The sequence below is a fragment of the Pituophis catenifer genome, unplaced genomic scaffold, assembly GCF_029215685.1.
Source record: "Pituophis catenifer annectens isolate HBS135680 unplaced genomic scaffold, rPitCat1.0.hap2 SCAF_2, whole genome shotgun sequence".
NCBI lineage: Eukaryota > Metazoa > Chordata > Lepidosauria > Squamata > Colubridae > Pituophis > Pituophis catenifer.
The window spans coordinates 246182300-246204531 of record NW_027256882.1 but is presented as its reverse complement, the minus strand read 5'-3'; the positions used below and the strand labels follow the sequence as shown (position 1 = coordinate 246204531).

The following is a 22232-nucleotide window of genomic DNA, read 5'->3' as shown; positions in this document are numbered from 1 at the left end:
TATTAGCACCTTTCTGTTCAGAAAAGGAGTGGGGGAAAGAACACATCTCACTTACCGTCTGAGGGCATTTGCCAATTCTGTAGTCAGCTCACTTTCATTGTAAGATTTGAGCTCAGTTAGTGTTAATGATGCTGATGTGCCATCTGTGCACTCCTGCAAATTAAACCAAGACAAGGTAAGGATTACCTTGCATAAATCCAGGCACATTTTAAAGTTTATAGTAATCATAAAAACATATCTTTATTATCAGGCTATCAGTCATTCGGCTTCATTTTAACCTTTCTCAAGGACATAGTCTTTCCAAATAAAAACAGCATAATATGTAACAAAAAAACATGTAATAGTAAAAGATACAAACAGCTTTCAAAATACCTATCCACAAATACCATTAAAACTTAAAAGACAACACAAATGGATTTAAATCCTCTTAAATATAGTATGCACGAAATCCTCTTTGTACTATAGGGAAGGAATATCACAGAATAGGGACTAGCAGAGAAAAGCTCCTATTGTTAGTACTCAGTTTTATGCACCTTGGAAGTACATCAGTAAGCAAACTTGCAATGTTAAAAATATACATAGCTACATATGGATATAGGTAGTTCCCCATACTAAAAGAACAAAGATACAATTTTAAATTGATCCATAATGAACTAGCAACCATTGCAGCAAAAGGATTGATGCAACATTACCTACAGTTTTCAAGGACAAAAATTCTCCCCACTTCAAGCATTTGATAATTGCTTTGGAACAAATTTGAATAAGCCTAATCTCTTACTATCCAAATATATACAGGGAATCCTCAACTTATATCCACAACTGAGCCCAACATTTCCATTGCTAAGCAAGATAATTGTTAAGTGAGTTGTGCCCCATTTTAAGACCTTTCTTATATGACAGTTGTTAATCAGATCATTGATGTTATTAAGTGAATCATATGATTGTAAAGCAAATCTGGCTTTCCCATTGACGCTGCTTGTTGGAAGCCAGTTGGGAAGGTTACAAATGGTGATCATATGATCCCAGGACAGTGCAACTGTCATAAATACATGCCAGTTGCCAAGTGCCCAAATTTTGAATCATGTGACCATGGGGTTGCTGCAATAGTTGTAAATGTCGGTCCCTTTTTTCAATGTTGTTGTAACTTTGAACAATCATTAAAAGAATGATTGTAAGTCAATGACAGTAACTCACCTTACTTGACTTGTCTTTGCTGCTGCTACTAGTTGAGCTGAGAGATCTCATTCTCTGTTCTTTTTGCTCTTCTACTTCTGACTTTAGGTGCTCAATGTGGACCAAATATGCTTGTTCCTGAGCTTCTCGACTGCTCAGCTTCAACTCGAGAGCTTTCTTCTCTTTTTCTAGCAAGTACAGCTGTGCTTTCAGTTCTGCCATTTCTTCCTGTTGGGGGAGACAGCAGAATATCAATGTAGTAGGTCAGATCAACAGAGTTATCTGCATAACTAGCGTGCAGTATTCTATATCTGATAAAATGAGGTATTCTTAATCTTAGGTACAAAACATATGTCTATTTTGTGTTCTATAGTTCACTACTGTTCTGGGTTGAATTGTTGTTTAAAAATAAATTGATTTTACATAAAAACATTGCAGCTATATATTAAAGTCAAGATACCAAGATTGCCTTGCCTGATACATCATTACATAAAATACCTTCATTGCCATGAGTTCCTGCATAAGTACAGCGTTTTCTAGATCCAATCTTTGGCTGTCTCCACGAGGCTTGACATCATAACTGAGAGGGTCAATATGGATGCTTTCCAGCTCTAGCATGGTTAATTTAATAGCTGCTCTATCATTTTTTAGTTGTTGAATGTAGTCCTTCAATCTCTGCTCATCTTCCTTTGTGAACTCTGTATCACAGCTGCTTGCTGTTGAACTAGTAGTACTTAGAAAAAAAGGGAAAACACATTTAGGAAAGATATTTCTAAATAGTCCTTGTGTGCATAAAAATAAAAGAAATAAAAACATATCTCAGTGTACTGCAAATATTGATAAATTACTTTTTCAGTAAAACAGTGCTAAGAGCCAATGAATAACTTAATTGATGGATAAGACCTATCTTGGTTTAAGATTTTTGGAAAGATTTTTAAATTAGATTACACAAAAGTGGACTTGATAGAATATTTGCCAAAAGAGAAGCCAAGCAGCTTATCACTTTATCATCTTTAACTACATGCTATAATCAGTATGACCTATACTAAGACAGAAATATTTGGTTTTCACATTTTATAATTGCAATTTATTATTTTATTTGTATCCTGCCTTTAGCTACATAAGCCCACTGTCAATATTATCTCAAATTAGAACACACAGACAATCTGATCCTGATTGTACATGCTATGATTTCAAATAAATGTTTATAAGTTCCAGAATTTCTAGATAACTAAGTTTTACTCAGTTATTTGCAATTCTAGTCATCCAAGAAAAAAGATTTATAGAGATTAATTTTGAGTCTTCTATTCATTCCTTAACATTCATTGTTGAACATAATTATACTGCCACCAAAAAGAGACAGAAACAATTCCACATTTTCTACAACCTATGAAACTATGTTGTCTCCTGAGGACCTGTAATCAGCTGATGGGTAAGGGTTAAGTCATCCATTAGCTCTGCCTGTCTGGAATGCTGGATGATCTCAGTTATCAGCAAGGGAATAAATCATTTTCTGCACTGGGCTGCAATATTTTTCCATCCATTTTAGACAAAGAGAAGGAAGATAGACATACCACATGAACAGTTTCTGTAGCCATACTTAACATGGCTTTATAATTAAGCCTCCTTTTCATTCTATTAAACTCAAAACTGTCTTTATATTTTAAAGAAGTTATCAAATAAAGAGCTTGCCAGTCTTCTAAAGATTTCCAAGCATGTTTATCCTAGAAGTTACAGAAAATATTGGCAAAGTACACAGATCTCCCTGAGCTATTCTTTTCATGTAGTAGCATTTCACCAGCGAGCCCCTTAACTCTTCTAGGTAGCAATAAGAAGGCTGTGAAGCAGCAGCTTACAAGTCACGTTATTTATTTATTTTTAAATTCCCTTTGCCTTCATTGATAATTGAGAAAGGTGTAAATATGCAAATCAATGGAGATTCTCAGCCATCCAAATCATGGTTGTCCCAAGGTGTTTTTCAAAAGGCAACTGGATTTTCTTCGTTTTTCCTTGAAGATGTTTCACTCCTCATCCAAGAAGCTTTTTCAAGGTTCTTTAGTGTCTATTCAGTGCCTTTTGAAAAGCACCTTTGGGTATAAATATGCAGTTTTATGCAAAATTTTAGGATCCTATATATTTCAATCAGTCTTGAGGTGAATACAAGCTGACACAACTACAGTACAAAGTTAACATCAACTTTCTATGTTCACTATTTATACACTGTTTTACAGAATCAAAGTAAGAAAACTATGATTATGGCATACAGAAATTCAGACCTTTCTGTCAATACTTTTTAACATCTTTAAATAGAAATAATGTCAACTAAATGCAAAGGTACGTGTATTCAATTCAGTGGTGGGATTTGAATAACTTAACAACTGGTTCTCTGGCTGGGTAGGCGTGGCCAGTTGGTCATGTGACTGGGTGGGTACGTCACTCATGCCTCCTGGCCACTCGCCTCAAAGGCAGAGGTAGAATTCAGCCAGTTGGGGTTAATCCCATCACTGGCTGGCCCCGCTCCGCCTGCTTTTTAGCCATTTTCAGGCTGTTTTCAGCCCAAAAAACGAGCAGGGCCGGGGCCAGCCAGTGGTGGGATTTGCCGGTTCGCCAAACTGCGCAGAATCTTAACTACCAATTCGCCCAAACCAGGGCGAACCGGCAGAAGCCCACCTCTGATTCAATTCTCAGTAGAGTGTTTGAACCCCATTGAATAATAACTGGCTCAGAAAGTAACTTAAATGTACCAATTGGTCAGGAGTATTCACAGTTTTGCCTACAACTGTACTTTCTCTTTACAAATACATAAGCTTTACAAATATATAGGCAAATATAACACCTCAAAAGTCTATGAAACTTTTAATTCACTAAGAGAGAGAAGAGAGAAATCAAAAGAATCAGAGGAGCCCCTTGCCCAATTAATATCTACATTAACTACAACATCTGAAAACTTCTGGTATGGTTTCTTTCCATTTTGAGATACTATAGTAAAAATCCAAGTTATATTTAAAATACATTTTAAAAAGACCTCCTTCCTCTATCAACACCTGGGAAAAATGGAAAATTCTAGCTCTGCCCAATGATATGCCTTCAACCATACTGGAGTCCACTGGATGGAATTGGGTGGTTAATAAATTTATATTAATAATAATAATGATACACTATATTGTATGATATGCTATAACCCTCAGCTCTCCAGAAAAGAAAATAGCTGAGGATAGATCTTTACTAAAAACAGATCATCCATTTCAGATCACCAAAGAAACGATCCACAAAAGAAAGAAATCAACTAAAGTGTAAGCAATTCACTGAGAATTCTGCTTTTAGCTTATAGTAGATGAATTATTATCTGCAATGCTAGAAACCTTCCTTTAGAAATACCCAACTATTAGCCACTGGTAATTATCATATACGTAGTAATTAAATTCCATTTATCAAAGTAGCACATTTTTAAAGAATAAATTTGCATATACAAACTACATAATCATCAATTCTGAGATATCTTGTAATGCTTGTGCAGATCAGAGGTGGTATAAAACTTACGAGGGTAACTGAACTTTTAAATTTCAGTTAAATGAACTACTAGGAAAGTAAACCTATTGTATTATGTGTTAATGTTGGTGTTTTAACTTGTAAGCCACTCAGAATCACTTATATAGTGAGATGGATGGGACATTAATTTGATCAATCAACCAATTTAGGCCCTAGACCCGTGATGGCGAACCTATGGCACGCGTGCCACAGGTGGCACAGGGAGCCATATCTGTGGATACCTGAGCATTGCCCTAGCTCAGCTCAAGCGTGCATGTATGCGCTGGCCAGCGGATTTTTGAGCCTTCTGGGCCCACAAGAAGATGGGAAACAGGCCATTTCCAGCCTCCGGAGGGCCTCCGGGGGGCGGGGAAGGTCATTTTTACCCTTCCCAGGCTCCAAGAAAGCCTCTGGAGCCTGGGGAGAGCAAAAACTGGGCCCACTATGCCATCGCGTGCCAAAAGCGGGGGGAGCACATGGGGTCATGCACACATGCGTGGGGGGAGGCGTGCATTGAATTATGTGTCTGGGCATGCACGCACATGCCCCCCCCCCACGCTCCACCCACTTTTGGCACACAACGGCAAAAAGGTTAGCCATCGCTGCCCTAGACCATGCATATGTGCCTATTACAAATGCAGCCTGGATATTTCTCTCATAATGTTCTGAATTCTGGTTTTATATTGTTATATCTGTGTTTAAATCCCGTAGTTGAGTTTTAATCCCAGGAGCAGAACTGGGGGTGGGAGGAACTTGATTCAATCATTATCTGTTGAGATATTAATTTCAGCTTTTCTGCAGCAGAAAACAGCGGTGCCTAGACAAGAGCCCTTGTGGTGTCTTCCTATTCCATGCATTTTTTAATCCATATATACAGTATAGAAAATACTGTAATATTACTAAATGTATTTCATACTGGAAGAATGTGACTGCCCTCTTATGCAGTAAAGTACATCAGGGTGCTCCTACGTTTGTTTCTTTCCAGAATAGACTTCAGATCAAAGCTTAAATTTGTCTTTTTTTCTTAAGTCAGGCAATATAAGTGCAAACACATTCTCCAATAACTTCAGTGATTTTGGATTGTGCCACTTTAAATATTTCCTATTAATGATTCTTAATCTGCATATATTGTCTCTGTTCTAGTCACTGCAATTCAATTGGCTTCCCCTCAAGTGGTAAAGTTTACAGATTTTATCTACAGAACACCTATAGGCTTGCTCTAATTCATTTCAAATTCAAACCTAATTCAAATTAGGTTAATTCAATAAATGTAGCTTGAAATTGCCTAAGATTAGCATACACTGCAAGTGTTTTCCATCTCTTAAATAGTCAGAAATATAGCAAGCTTCTAAATACATCATCGTGCTCCTAATCTAATATATCGTAGTGCATATATCAGAGCTAAACAATTTCTGTTCAGCCTTTAAAAATCAATACAAGGTTGCATTTATATCCTAACTATCAGCAAAGGCTAGATTCAGATTTTTATTCTGCTCTGAACTCCATAGATTCCTTAACTGAGTCAAATAATGAAAAAGAAAGTATATTTACAGCAGATGTTTTCAACATGTTTTATAAATATAAATTCTAAATATGGCTTTAATCGATTCAAACCCACATTTTAAATTTGGATTAGTCTATTAACTAATTATACATATTGCTTATTTCCATACTTGTTAAGGCAGCCTCATGCTTTTATGGGAGAGACGTAATGGAGACAACTCTAAATTTAAAAAATAAGTTTAATAAGACATAAGAGGCTGAACGGATCCATATTTGTAAAACAAATATAAAAAAACATTGGCTATAGTTGCAAAAAAACACACTGAAGCAAAACTATATTTTGATTATATGACTCTTTCCATATTCTAGAGCAGTGATGACTAACCTTTTTGCTGTTGTGTGCCAAAAGTGGGGGGAGTGCTCGGGGGGTTGCCCGTGCATGTTCCCACACCCATAATTCAATGCACCCCGCCCCCTGTGCATACGACAGCCCCGCGCTCCCCCCGCTTTTGGCACGTGATGGCATGGTGGGCCAGATAGGCCCATTTTTCATCTTCCCCAGGCTTCAGAGGCTTTCTAGAAGCCTGGGGAGGGTGAAAACGGCCTTCCCCACCCACTGGAAGGCCTCAGCCCATTTCCCGACTTCCGGTTGGCCCAGAAGGTCCAAAAATGGAGCTGAGCTAGGGCAACACTCGCATGCCCACAAATATGGCTCCACATGCCACCTGTGGCATGCGTGCCACAGGTTCGCCATCATGGTTCTAGAGCATAAATATGCTTTGGGATATGAATATATAATGTTCCTTAAATTAATAAGCTTTGCCATATTTCTAATCTAATGTTGACCAAATAGGAGTGACTAGTAAATATGAATTTTGGAAGTGATATCATTCTGCCCTTAAATTTCATAAGAGAGCAGATCGTTGTGGGTAAGTATGGGTTAGAAGAAAATCATTACAATTCTTGTGAATGGTCATGTATTTATGAGGGTATATTTTAAGATATCTAACTATTTGAGTACACCAATATACAGTGGTAATGCTGTATCAAAATGAGTTTGCAATTGCAGAAAGTTTCTGGAGTTATTTTGCTGATGGCTCTTTTAGGTTCTTCTACATTACCTAAATGCCATCTCATGTACTTGTAAACAATGTATACATTCACTTTCTAGCTATTTATTCTGCAGCAGTTCAAGGTGTTTAAATGGGATTTCTCTTCACTTTATTCACACAACAAACGTGTAAGATTGTTCAACTGAGAAAGAATGACTTGTCCTCCACAAAATGCTGAAGTGTAGAATCAACTTGAATTACGTGAGTGGCACAAAAGTATTAGAAGACCCATCTTCTAATAAATTAAATAAAATATATCTCAGGCCTGAAGAGTGCAGGGCCTTGCATGCAGAAGACTGGCTTCCACTTTATGAAATGAAATAAATCAATTCTTTTTTAGCAGAAGGATTAGGTTGTAATTAGTATTCTAATATTATATATCTAGCAATAGCCAAGGGATGGTTGTAATAATCTCTAGGAAGAAATATTTCAAACAGATTAAATAGAATATGAATGAGATAATATGGATTAGAATCCATATTTATCTGACAAAGTAACCTCTAGTCCCTGAAAGTTTATGCTACAAATAGACTTTAATGCCCTGATACTATTGTGTTTACATATCAAGTAACCCTAACCCTTTCCCTCTAGTGTCTTATTTTTCCTCCAAGTTCAATCAATTGTGTGTCTTAGAAACATGCTTTGAGGCTGGGCTTTTGTCTTTAAAACGATTATTACTTCTTCATCCACCAGAGATGTATTTCTATTTTCACAAAGGAATAGGCAGTCTGACTGGGAGGCTTGCAAATTGAAATTCTAGCTATTAATTTTATTTACCGCCTAGTAAGAACAGCCTGCGTGCTGCTTTTTCCCATTTTATTGCAAATGCTCCCTTTTATCGCCTTTAACCTCCTTGTCCCCAGTGGTTGCCTGAGCATTTGTTCCCAGTAATGTGCTTGGCAATCTGACATTCAGCAGCTCATTTTTGATGCCAAAGTTAAGCCCAGGTCAACACTTCAATTACAAACCCCGTTTTAAGGGGTCTCAAACAGCAGAAGAAATTATTCACATTGACATGAAAAGTCTTTTCCAAGGAGAAAGGCTCCCCCATTTCCTTCACAGAGTTTGCAAAAGAATTATACCGAACATTCGGAGTATCATTGTACGCTGTTTGTCATACAGAATCTATGAGCTTCAATCTTTTATACAGTTCTGTGGTTGCACAGTTCAACCCCTATAATTGTATTGTGTTTTAGCAAGAGATCATCCAGACGAAACTATGGATGTTGCCAAAGCATTTCCAAGGAAGGTGCATAGATGTAATAGCTAAATAAAATGGTGATTAAATCCTCTTACATATCCAAGCTCACCAATCCACATGGCAATAAAATGTTCTCTAGGTACAGAGGATAAGCAAATACGTTATATTTGTATATTCAATTCTAAATGTCAAACTGACCCTATATATTGCATTACATTTTTTAACATCAAGTGAAATTACATCGAATGACTTCATTTATGTAGTTAACAAGGAACTTGGAGAAATCAGATTCTTACTCCTTGAAGTTCTGCAAAGACTTCATATAATACCATTGAATTAGTAATATATACTTTAAGTTTCAGTGGGAAGAAATTGAAAAATAAAGAAGTAGCAGAGAAATTATCAAACTAAAGGATATTGTTTATGAAATAGATTAGATTTCAAATACAATAAATCTCCAAAAATATATTTTTAAAACAGCCTACTAAAAACTGGAACAGAATCCAGTAACAGATTGAGATCACCCTGTAATAATTTATTAGGAATACCAATATTATTGAACAGGTTGTAGGAGGATGGCTAGCTAATGCAAAAAACCATCCAAAATAGCCTCTAATTCATTCAGAAAATCAAATGATTGGAGATTAACCATGCCAAAGTGCCATAATTACCTGGTATGACTGTTGGAAGAAAGGCTCTCCCAGGGCTGTACACTACAGCCAGTAACTGCATAGGCTCCCCCACAGCTTCCATCCAATTTCATCAACAAGGCTTTGGCTGCGTTCTCAGCTGTCTTCCTACAGTCATGGGCTCTTTTAAGCATCTGGGTGATGCTTTCATCCCCCGTTTGATCCCCTGTTCACAAGCAAATGATCAGAACAACATAATACTGGAGCAGTTCAGAAGCATTAATGTGAGTCGATGTGCTTTTAAGCAAACTTCTATGTTCCCAGGAGGACATTAGCATGTAATGGACTTCAAAAATAATTGGGCTTAGAAAGAGGTGAAATTGGCAGTGGTACAAGGAGGAACTCTCCACACAGTTTACACAGAGTGAGTCTTTCATCCTCTGTTCTTGCTCCTCATGTGACATCTTTGTAGGAACAATGCGATCTGAAGAAAAACTAAAGCTGTATCACAAATTGAATGGGATTCTATAAGAACCGAATCACAGCCATAAAGGCTCCCTATCTCTATCCAGACTCTCCTAATTTTTTTCTACCACCTGAAATAGAACAATATCTATTCATACAATTGTTTCATAGCTTCCAATACCTCATGTTCTGCTGTTTTGGTTAATAATTTTATTGTTTTTATTCTATGTATTAAAAAGTTTATACTATGTTCTAAAAGGATGTCACTGTACAATTTAAAATAAAATAATATCTATGGATTTAATTGGAGAAATAGTGACAGACACTTTTTATTTCAAAAGCCTGGTATTTCATGTGAAATGTACATTTTATATAACCTATTTATTAAATGGTACAAATATGAATATGAAAAACCTGAAGCTGAATGTTTGGATGTTGCAACAAGACAACAATTTGAAGCATACTTCCAAATCCACTAAGAAGGGTTTACAGGAAAGAAAGATGAAAGGTTTTGAAACAGCTTTTACAGACCCCATACCGACAATAAATTCCAATGAGTGCTTTTGGAAGTGTGGAGAGCCCTAATCCCTGCTTTATCATCCCATATGGTTCAGGATCAGGGCATCTCCAAACTTGGCAACTTTAAAACTTGTGGACCTCAACTGATTAATTGTTCTGACTGTCAGGAAATTTCTCCTTAGTTGTAGATTAGGTTTTTCCTTGATTAGAAGCAGGTTACTTTTGTTCAGTCCTGATTTTCTATGAGTCAGGAATAATGTTTTCTATTTGGACATGTTATAGTTTGTATAGTTTTTATTACAAAAATCACAAAAGCTATAATTTTTATTTCTTTTGAGCAGCTTTCGTCAAAACTATTTTGCATTTTATAAGAAATAAGAATACAATTAACTTTGGCTTCTTAAAGCTATTGTTCTAAATATATTTTAAAATAAATAAATATGTTGTTTTCTAAAGAAACTTGTTTCTAATTTAGAAGAAAAGATTCATACTGGAACTCTCCACAGTGACTGTGAATAATTAATTCCAATATGCTAAAACAAAGGACAGAAATTTGTCTTGTTACACTGAACTCAGATGATCATTTGATCTTTAAAAACTTCCATATAACATGTTGTTGACTGTGGAGATGCTAAGGTAATGAATGAAATCTTTCCATTCTCTGAAATATTCCAGTAGATTTCTAATTTTGAGAAACAAACTGGATGAAAAATAGCATTTTTAAATTACTAATCACGTAGATAAAATATTTAACCTCCTCAGTCAATTGTTGATGTGATTGTTTATGGATTTCCATCTTATAACCTTATATCAAGATGAGCTATTGTTCAAAGCACTTTTTCTTCCATTCTGTATTTAGCTTCAAATTGAATCATTTGTTATAACTGTACTTGGTTGTTGTAACAAGCACACAGGTAGCCATGAGATAATTCATTATTGTAATGTTCCCTTTAAGGGTGATGTATAGCAAATAAAGTACAAATTGGATTATTAGAGGGAAAGTGATTCAATGAAGACTTACCGACAGATCCAACACCTGCAGCTCTGAATTGTCCAAGAATGAGAGACTGTTCACTTTCAGCCAATGCTAGCAACAGCTCATAGGCTTCAATGCACTGTTCACTGAGGAGAAAAAAAGACTGAATCAGTGCACGTATATTTGGTGGGGAAAATTAATCTACTTAAACCTCCACTCTGTTGAGTGGGAAACTAGCAAGTATGGTGATCATTGGTGATCTCTAAATAACAGCTTGAATAATTCACATAAATAACATGAGAACATAATGATTCATATAAATAACATAAGCAGAACTGCATGAATAAAATCCATAGTAAACTTTTGATTGTAGAATAGAAGCCTTTAATTCTGGATATTATGAAATTATAGAACAACTTTCTTAGATTTCATTAGAGGTTTAAGACAGACACTATTTTTTTTCTAGAACTCATCATCACACCAATTCTAAAAATCTACTTTTAATATAGAACTAAGTAGTTTAGAGGAAACCAAACTTTTCCCCTCCATATGTTCTACAGCATATCAAGCATCCCAGAGCAAAATATGGGACAGTTGAATTGGATGAATAAGCATTAGAGGGGCAGAAACTTTTTCTTTGAAGCATTTTTAAAAAATATTTTTTATTTATATATAAATATTTTGAAGCATTTCTTTTATTATGTCTTGTTGTGGCTTGAACAAGGAATAGCCTCAATAATTGATACGGAACTTCCCTGAAGACATTTTCAGTGCCAAAAATATTTTGGATTTTTAGCATGAATAATAACAAACACGGATTATTTTTATTAGCAGTTCGATAAACATTTATGTATTTCACTAAATTGTTCTTAAAAATAACATTTAAATACTTTGTTAAGCCTTGATGTGGAAATAAGTTGGAGTTTTAAGGTATAAGCATGAACCAAAGAAGTGCTAAATACAAATATATGTCACTTTCCTTTAGTAGCCATATTGTCATATGAACTGACAATTCATCAAACCAAAGATACAAATTTGAAATAGAGTAATTCCCAACTGTGAGAGCTATTAAACAGTGGAATAACTTGCCCTATGGAGCTGAAACTGACAGTTTTCAAACCAAGGTTGGTAGCTATTTGTCTGGTATGATCTGAAAATTCCTGCCCTGGGATGGGGCTTGGACTAGAAAATGTCCAAGCTCCCTTCCAAGCCTATCATATGAAGTCTGTAGACTTGAAATGGAAAATGACCTACTACTGGTTATCTCTGTAAATTCACTTGCTAAGTAGAAAATATTAACAGTAATGCCAGCAGGCAAGAACTTAAGTTAAATAAAGAGAAAACACAATACTTTGGCGCAGTCCTTAAACTTTTTATAGTACAAGTAGTCCTCGACTTACAACCATTTGTTGTTGTTCAAAACAACAACAGCACTGAAAAAAGGGACTTATCATTGCTTTTCATAGTTATGACCATTGCAGCATCCCATAATCACATAATCAAAATTCAGATGCTTGGCAACTGGCATGTATTTATGACGGTTGCACTGTCCCAGGATCATGTGATTACCATTTGTAACATTCCCAGCCAGCTTCCGACAACCAAGTCAATGGGGGAAGCCAGATTCGCTTAACAACCACATGATTAACTTAACACTTAACAACTGTGGCAAAAAGGGTGTAAAATGGGGCAAAACTCATTTAACAACTGCCTTGCTTAGCAATGGAAATTTGGGGCTCAATTGTGATCGTAAGTCAAGTACTACTTGTAACTCAAGCAACATAAGAACATGTATCAATTCATTTATTTATTTTTCCTCATATATTCTCATTGTTATACCTGTATTGCAATGCCAGCCTGAGGGCTGTGGCATTGGATTCATATTTTCCAACCAACATGCTCATCCTTTCAGCATTGCTCTTACACTCTTCCAGAGTTATTGTCAATAAATCATTCTGAGATTTTAAGTGCTCGATGCGACTGTGGAAAAGAAAATCCTCTTAGTTTTCATGTAGAAGTTGCTGCCATCCTATCTGTCTTAGGAGTTCTACAGCTTATACAGACAAGCCTTAAGTTGAGGAAAACTAATATAAACTATCTATGCTTTCCTTGGATCTATCAAGGGCCTTAACTGGATAAAGCGTCAGCGCCTAGAGCCAAAATGGAGACAATGATCCCAATTAGGATCGCAGCAGTCTTAGCTTTTCACAGCTGGTGCTTCTTCATACCATAACTGATTGGAGGTGTATGCTCTTATGAATTTGTATGAGGCTGTGGAGTGTAATCCTCTCACATGGTGGCCTGATTTGGCAATTCCTGCTTATTACTTCTCTCGCTCTGATCTACCCACATCACTCTTAAATATTTTATACCACATTTCTCTGGAGACAACATCAGCTATTGTTATGACTTACAGAGCAATATGGAAATCCTGACAAATCCCTTTATGACATAATACTGATGACTACATTATGTTGTTGAAAAAAGATAATGATTAGGATTGTCCTCTTTTCATTATCATAAATTTCCATATTGCTATCCAGCTGGTATAAGCTTAATTCACAAAAATCAAAATTAAGAAGTTAATAAGTCAATTAACTGAAGGAGATTACTCTTGCTCTCTTTCTTGTTCTATATACCGGTATGTAAAGATTTTTTGATAAATATAAAATCTACTTAACATTTGTGCACTTATGATGAGTTTGCATATGTAGTTGTCCTAGAAGGTCAATTTTATTTTGCAATACATTTTCTTATGGAGATAAATTCATGGCCCAATTATTTAATATATTTATGAGCTGCTCTTTTAAAACTTCCTAACAGTGACAAACAATAATTGAAACTGTACAGTATAAATGATGAATGCATGTTCCTAAATCATTTTTTAATTTTGAAAACAAAAGCCACAGATGCCAGATAAAACTCACAAAATGTTTCTGTAATTTTGCTTCAAAATGGAGAAGGCCCATTCTCATATAATTCACTTCAGTGCCACCTTTGGATTAAAATTAAAATGGGAAATCTATTCTGTTGCAAAAATTTTTTTTAAAAAAAGTGGCTCTGCACATAAAAATATCATCTTACCTGTTCAACCGTTCTGTTTCTACTTCAAATTCTCTAATTTTGCTTTCAGAGATAGCAGATCCATGTGAGTAGAGTGTTTGGAAAATCTCTTGAATATTGGAACAGTCTTGAAGAGAATGTGCCAAATGTTCTGCCACACTACTGGATACCTGTACACAGGTTTTGAGAAAACTATTATGAATATTATTTGGATAGTGGATATTGTTTTGTACCTTGTTGTATAAATAACACGAATAGTCATTAAAATAATTTTATCTACTGGAGATTGAGCCACTACTGAACTCAGATTTAAATATGTTGGAATAACAAAGGAATAGGGTGGGAAAGAAAGTAGTTTTCCTAGAAATTATATTTTTCATTTTTGCCTTCAAGCTAAAAGCAATGAACAAAACAAGTTAACAAAACTTCCGTGTAAATCTGCTTTAGATGTTCACATCATGGCTGGATTAGCCTGCAACTTCTAGAATGAATGGTCAAGTAGAGTACAAAGTGCCTGAAAAAACAACCTCAGAAGAAATAGCCATTTTCATGCTCCTCTATTTATGTAATTGAGTGCATTCCTAATAATTCTATCACCTCTTAAGAAATGATAAGACCATTTCATGAAACTTGTATACTAATTTTGTCAACTCTATTCAACTGAGTCTAGGGAAATGGAACATTTTAAAGAATTATTTTCAAAATATTCTATCAACATACAAAGAAAAGGAAATGTTGATGGGGAGAGGAAGGATAAAGATTCCAAACTCAGTTCATATAGTGATTTATTGTCTGAATTTTCTCTACTATTGGTCATATAACTTTTAACAGAGTCGCATAAAAAGTATAATCATCGAGTATGTATTTTAAAGGTGCTCCATTTGAATGCTTGCCCTCCTTAAAAACAGCTGCAGGAAATGCAACCCTGACTATAGATGTTTACTGCAGAATCCAAATGCATGACTGTGTACACTTTATATCTTTATCCTGAAGGATAAAAGAAATTTAGCTGTCATACTTCAGAGGAGAAGTACCAAGAACATGAACCCATACATTATAAAATTTAAAGCCCAGGGTAACTTGCTTGGTTTAAGATGAGAGCTGCTTTTATTTCTGTGATTTTCATACAATCTTGATCTCATGGCTGTCAACTAAGTTGCTAAATATGCACTTTGTGCGAATATTATACTTACTCCTATGCTGCTTATTTCTGATCCCAGAACAGGACGGTCAGATGCTGAAGATTCTGATCTCGTCTTTGAAAGCTTCACTCTCTCTGCAATCTAGAAACAGTCAAGGTAGGATAGGGAACCAATCACAAAAATGAGTTTTACAGTATCTTCTAAGATTATCCTCATTTCATTCAGGTACTATGTTCAGAAACTCAATCTTAAAATGGATATATAAACTAGAATGTGTATTATGACCAAACAAGGCTGAAATTTCTTACAACGTTATCTCTCCTGCTTGTTCAGGACCGTTATAGAATAGTAGCGCAACAGAACAGCAAAAGTAAGCAGTTATGTCCTAGGACTCACCTTAGCAATGGGGATGTCATTACTACTGCTGCTGGTGCTTAATTCTCCAGTACTAGGATTAATGGGACGGTTTGCAGAAGTGAGGCGACCTGGACTTGATGGGCCTGTTGCCTGGACACTCTGTAATCGAGTCTGTAGTTCTCTGACCTACAAAAATATAATTATGTAAGTCAATACTATTACTCTATTTTTTTAACTTGTTTTGGTAATATAAGAGAAACCCATTTCTGCTTCAAGTTGGGATAACTGACAATAACAAACCTTTAATATTTTTGATTCAAAAGCTTTCTCTTGACACCTGATATCACAAAGGGATACTTATTTTTATATCATTTTACCTAACATAATCATATATTTAAAACATTTTCTGTCTGTAGAGAAAGCATATATTGAAGATGCAATCAATGGATTTCTGGCAAGAAACATAAAAGGGGTATGGCATAGATAACTGTCTTACAGAACTTTTAGATAGAATTAAATACTTTTTTTAAAACATAGCTGACAAAAACAATAGGGACACATATAGTTCCAAATCAATCAAAACATTGTGTCTGCCCATAATCCAAATTTCCAAAGAACCAATGAAATAACTGGAAGGATAAATTTATTTAAAATGACAATGCAATATGTTTTACTGATTTTCTCCAAGTATAAAGAAAGGTATATAAGAAATCTCAATTTTATGTGCTGCTTTAGTTTTTTCTCTAGAAAATAATAAATAAAATAAAAAGGTCAATTTTTCACTGGCAAAAGATAAATAATTCCCTTCATTAAGAATCAGGAATAGTGAAAATTCAGTGATGAGAAAAATTGGGCTGCAATCAACGAGTGGCAACAGAATGGACAAAAATATGCAAAAGGGTTAAGGAATTTCTAAGATGAACATGAATTTGAAACGAACTATAGATACAAATGATTCTCTAAAAAACAATTCTTGAAAAGTTAAGTTTGTTCTGGAAAAGTCAGACCTAAACTAACAAAGCTTAATCAGCAAAGATTAAATAAAGTTTAATATATGATTTACTGTTAGGAGATACATTGTAGTTACTAGGATACATTAATATCCAAAGTAATTGGTATCCTTTATGAAGTGTTGTCATCATCTTTCATGGAACATGATTTATGAATCTGGAAACAAGCCATTAATCTGTTGTGCTCTTTCCTAGTTCCCTTCACATAAGATAGATTTTAATCATTGTATTAACTAAGTTTGCTGAAAAGTTCCTGTTAAAATACTATTTCTGACTTCTGGCTAAAGAAGTCAGGAATCCAACATTCAAGGTAGGAAAAGGGAAGATTAATAATGGTCTGGAAGAAACAAGCTTGCATCATGTTTTTTCTTGGTTATTAGATTATGAAATTGAGAAAACATCCAAATATTTTCAGTTAATTTGTTATCAAGACAAGTGGCTCAGGTTTTGAAAAATCAGATTTAGAGGATTCTTATCTTAGAATATATATTGTACTGTCTCCCTTTCTATGACCCTTAATTCTTTTAATTCGGGGTAGAGTTGAAATAGTACTGACTATTTCAAACTAAACGTATGTTTTAACTATTGAGCAGTCAAGGTAGCTCAGAGTAAAAGGGGAAAAAAATCCAGGATCTACCTCAAAAAACTTGGTTGAAGATGACCTTGATACCTTTCCTAAATGTGAAAGGAGTGGAAGTTAGGACCATATCTCCAAAGATAATACCACTCTGCTGTTTATTAAAGCAGACACATTTTTTTTCAGGCTCATTCAGAAATTTGAAGAAAAAAAAAAGCTTTACTAAAAGGCAGAGAGATGCTTAGCTTTTGCAAGTTCTTAAGCATTTCACAGAGTAATGTAAAAATTCTGATCTTAAGACACCTGCAATATCGCTCTGAAATAAGACAAATAAGAAATTTGTGTTGAATAAAAAAAAGTTCAAAAATGAATGTGAGTTATCATTGTGAATGATTGTATTTCCAACTTAAAAAGAATCTGATAAGAAAAAAATATATTTTCAGACAAATGGGTAACTGCAGAAGAGAGATCACTTTGCTTATTATTGAAGATAGTTAGGAAAATAGCCTTAGTGAAATGATAATTTTTGAAGATTTTCTGAAAAACTGACCAAATTAATTGGGAATCTAAACATCATTTTTAGTTTTATTCACCAGAATGCCACACCGCAGAGGCATTTTTAGGGAGAAAAACATAAATGGAGACTTTATTTTGGTATTATGCTTGGCATAATGGCCAGAAAAAGAAAGGTAAATTGAATAGGTAGAAGATGTCATGGATCTGATTTCTTTTGGAAACATGGCACTTTTTTAACTGCACTTCACTGAACAGAAAAAAAGAAAGGTAATAACCATTTTAACCACAATAGGAAATTGTTCCACTAAAACATCATTAGCTGAACTACTGAAAGAAGCCTCATGAACAATGCCAAACTATCTGAAAGCAAGACATATTTTAAAGCAGAAATGGTTTATCTTTATATTTCAATTGCATCAAGGAAACCAGTGACAAAGGACTTTAAATTTCAATGTTATGAAATCAAACATAAATAAATATGATGTCTATATTTCCCCCCAATATTGAAAATACATAAAATGTCAGTTGGAAGAGGGGACATTGAGATCACTTCATTGTTAACTGACTAGGCCAGATATTTCTATTTTTATCCAATACTATTGAGATTTTGTCTGAAGTGATTTTCAGGAAATAAACTGTATCCTGGAAACCTTGCAGAAATATTTGTTTGCTGGCTTACCTCATCAACATGTCATACTTGTCTATCTTATGGCTCCATAATCAATATTATATATCTCCCTTGACTCAAAGTAGTAACTGAATACTCTTACCATCAAATGTTGATAATTAAGAAAAGGGGGCATACAACCTCCTGTAGCTTGACACCATTTAGGGGTATAAGGTACATGGTAAATAACCATATGCCAACAGAGAATATAATTTGATATGTATTGAAGAACAAGTGGTGGTTAACTTAATACAAAGAAAAATATATTGGTCATGACAGCAATAATCAAAACAAAAGTTCAATTAATGTACAACTGCTAATACTTCAGGATCATAAAGTCAAGTAACATAGAGATACGTAACACATTAGCGAATTGCTGAACATTGTTTCTAGTTTCCCAGATGAGGAAAAAGCCAGCATATTAGGTTTACTTTCCTGATTGTTTACTTTTCCAGTTTTCAGGGCTTTCATATTTTTTCAGAAAGAAAATAGATGATTTTATCTCCAATATGTTTACTAGTAAGATAGATATGAATGATTTGTACCTTTGATCTAAAACAGATGTTCAACATGTTTATTTATCCAAGTTTATTTTAACTGAAGATATTGTGTATTTACAAATATACATGCAGTACTGCAGATCAAAGCAAGGGCAGATCTGTTTAGAAATTGCTCACATATTTCCATGAGCTTATAGATAAATAGGAACCACATAGGTATACAACATCAGCCTGATTTTTTTTTAATTTAACCAAGATGTACATATTTTAAAAATACACCATTAATATATATGAATTTGCAAATATTTTGCATAGCATTGTATTGCATCAATATACAATGCAATATTACATATTAATATAAATCAATTTGTAAACAGAATTACTAAGCAATATGCACATTTCAGTACAAATGTTTTTTACAGATAGCAAACAACTGCTCTTTTTTATATGGTTACTCTGCAAAGAAGTAAAGCTACATTATGTGCACCATAAAAAAATTAAGTAATTACTTCATTTGCTAATGACCTTGAAGAGGTACATGTCATTTCTTAGTTATTATACTTAAAAATAGAACAAACTGTTAACTGAATACATTAAATATCTAAATTAATTAACCCTCTAACAAGCCTCCCAAACCCAACTGAGAGCACTTTGTTTGATTACAGATATTGGACTAAAGTAACAGCCCTATTGATTTCTTAAGCTTCAACTTCTTTTATGTACCCAATTTAATGTGTACAGAAGAAAAACTAAATTTAAGGAAGGGTTTCGTTCTCATCCCCTAGGGAAGTAATATAAAGTCCCATTTAGTTAGAGTTGCATATATAAAATATTTAACGTGTCACAGAAAACATTAATTTGTGTGGCAGCTATAGTCTGTATTACAAATGCAAATAAGCTCCCTGGTGCACACCATTACATCATATGCCTGACATGGACATTTGTTACAGACAGATTCCTCCAGGGAGAAATAAACTTACTGTTAAGCAAATTAGCATTAGTTTAGAGTACAACGCTTCCCTAATTTTCAATATAAAAGGAGGAGGAAATGGAGAATAAAAATTCTTCAATTAGTGATCAGAAACCTATGTTTCAATTTTTGTGTTATAGATCAAAATTTACAGGTTAACAATAGCAAAAAAGAAAAAGAAAAAAGAACCATATTATTTTTGCTTTTACACTAAGTGAGACTATTTCTTTCAGGGATGGAGATCAATAATTGCAGTGCAGGATCTATTCTGAACAGGGATCAAAATGTTATTTTATATATTTAATTCCCATAAAATGTGATAAGGATCAAGGTTCAAAATGGATTTAGTTTCATTCATGGAGTCTCTATCAAGAAGTACATTGGACCTTCCTATTCATGTTATCGAGTATCAGTTTGGGAGGAAAAGTTGTTTATGGTAGTCACTATAGGAAGTATGATAACTTGATTAGAAAGACCAGGGACAGAACCTTATAGACTACATTCTAGAATCTAGACAGAACCATGGACTACATTCAGATTTTGACAGGCTCCATTAGGACCCGCTATGAATACCTGTCCCTGGAATTTCTTTTCCTATTCTCCTACCAATTCTTTCCCCAACTACTGAAATGTTCCTCAGCATCCCATTGATCATTTGTTTGATAAGCGTCAAGGAAATGCCATCACACTAGGACTAGCATGATAGAAGGCTATCCTGGTGCAGGTTGTCCCACAGTTTTTTCACCAGTGAATGGCATTTCTCCACAGCCCACTAAACACTAGTACTGAAAGTTGTGCATGGCGATGTGTGTTTATATGTAGACATGCACCTATACATATATACAGCATCACAGAAATAATTGCAAAGCTCCTTTACTTGATACCTCTGTTTCAAATAAGGTAAGATAAGATAACTTTTATTGTCATTTTTTTTTTTACTATGAGCACACTACCTCACATTAAAAATGCAATTCTGTTGCCTGCTGGAGAATGGAATAAAGTGACCAGGAAAATGTAGCTATGTTAGGCTAACAGATCTGGAAGATATGAAGGCAAGGGAAGCTGTTTTAAAAAGCCTTCAATATCAGGTAGTACAGAAAGCTGACAGTTTTGGTATATACGCCCTTTCTCTAAAATGGGAACAAAAGAAAGTCCAGTTTCATACCTTATCTTTAACTTGTTTGTAATTTAAAAAAAGATGCAAAGACTAACTTAAATTTCTGCTTTTTTGTGTGATGGACTGATTGGGTCCCTTCAGCTCAGAATTGCTGCTTTAGTACACTGACAAGAGAACAACTTTCAAGAAATTGCATACTCCTGATCTATGCACTTTTAAAAGGTTTCTGCTCTACTGCTCTAATTATACCATACACTTGATTAGATATGCAATATGTTTCTGGGGCTAAAAGACACATTAAATTGTGCTGAGTAGAAGTTTTGATAGTGAGATTATTTGTATAGCAGAACAGCAAGATGCGTAAAAATAACAAATGAGAGAATAAGGAAAGAATAAGAAATGCACTCAGAAATTACTATTTTTAGTGCAAGTTCCTCAGATGAGAAGGAAAATTATAAAAGTATGTTGATTTTAATTCCCATATCCAATTTATGTGAAAAATGAAGTTTCAGTGAGAAGTAAATATATAGCTATGTGTATTTATATTAAAATGTTCAATGCACTCAATATACACCACACATATTAAACATCCTGCTTCCAAAAAGTCCCCGCCCCACATATGACTGAAGTACACTTTTTAAAATATCAATGAAGTCTGATTCAGCCCTACCCTAACACTAGGAAGACAGAATTAAGTTTTTGCATTCTTAGTAGTTTCTCCCATATAATCTTTTAGATACAATGGCGTAACTGTAGAACACTAGTTAGCTGTATCAGATTGCTAGGACTATAACTTCAGAGGACAGATATTTTTTTAAATTTGTTGACTAGATCATTAAAGGCAGAACTGTTTGTTTAATTGGGAAAAGCACAGTCTCCTAAAAGATGCTAGAGTTTTGTTATCTCCTATATTCTATTAAACTGGAAGACCCTAAGGCAAATCAGATGTTCTGTTTCAAGCCATCCTCTCTACAATTAACTCTGAACATGTTTGGAAAGCCAATATTTTTTTTCAAATTATAATGCATACCATTTACTTTGATACTCTGGAATACTATGTGTGATTGTTGCCTTCCTGTTGTCTTCTTTATGTAGTGTGTTTTGGCTTCATTTATTTAAAAATGGAATTTCTGATTAAAAGTTTCCCAGGCACTGGACTGCACATTCATTGCATTTCTAGGAGACTCACAAGATTTTGCTAAATTCT

At 34.6% G+C, this 22232-nt stretch overlaps 1 protein-coding gene across 1 annotated transcript in view; it reads right to left on the bottom strand.

Annotated features, from left to right (window-relative positions):
• MCC (MCC regulator of WNT signaling pathway) overlaps window positions 1-22232 on the bottom strand; it is a 202918-nt gene that overhangs the window by 7369 nt on the left and 173317 nt on the right. Inside the window, exons 9-17 of the mRNA XM_070938731.1 lie at window positions 15708-15854; window positions 15363-15452; window positions 14191-14339; window positions 12946-13086; window positions 11152-11252; window positions 9189-9372; window positions 1672-1906; window positions 1195-1401; window positions 56-153 (exon numbers count right to left, since the gene is read on the bottom strand). Of these exons, the coding sequence (XP_070794832.1) occupies window positions 56-153; window positions 1195-1401; window positions 1672-1906; window positions 9189-9372; window positions 11152-11252; window positions 12946-13086; window positions 14191-14339; window positions 15363-15452; window positions 15708-15854 (1352 nt within the window). The remainder of the gene's footprint in view (window positions 1-55; window positions 154-1194; window positions 1402-1671; window positions 1907-9188; window positions 9373-11151; window positions 11253-12945; window positions 13087-14190; window positions 14340-15362; window positions 15453-15707; window positions 15855-22232) is intronic.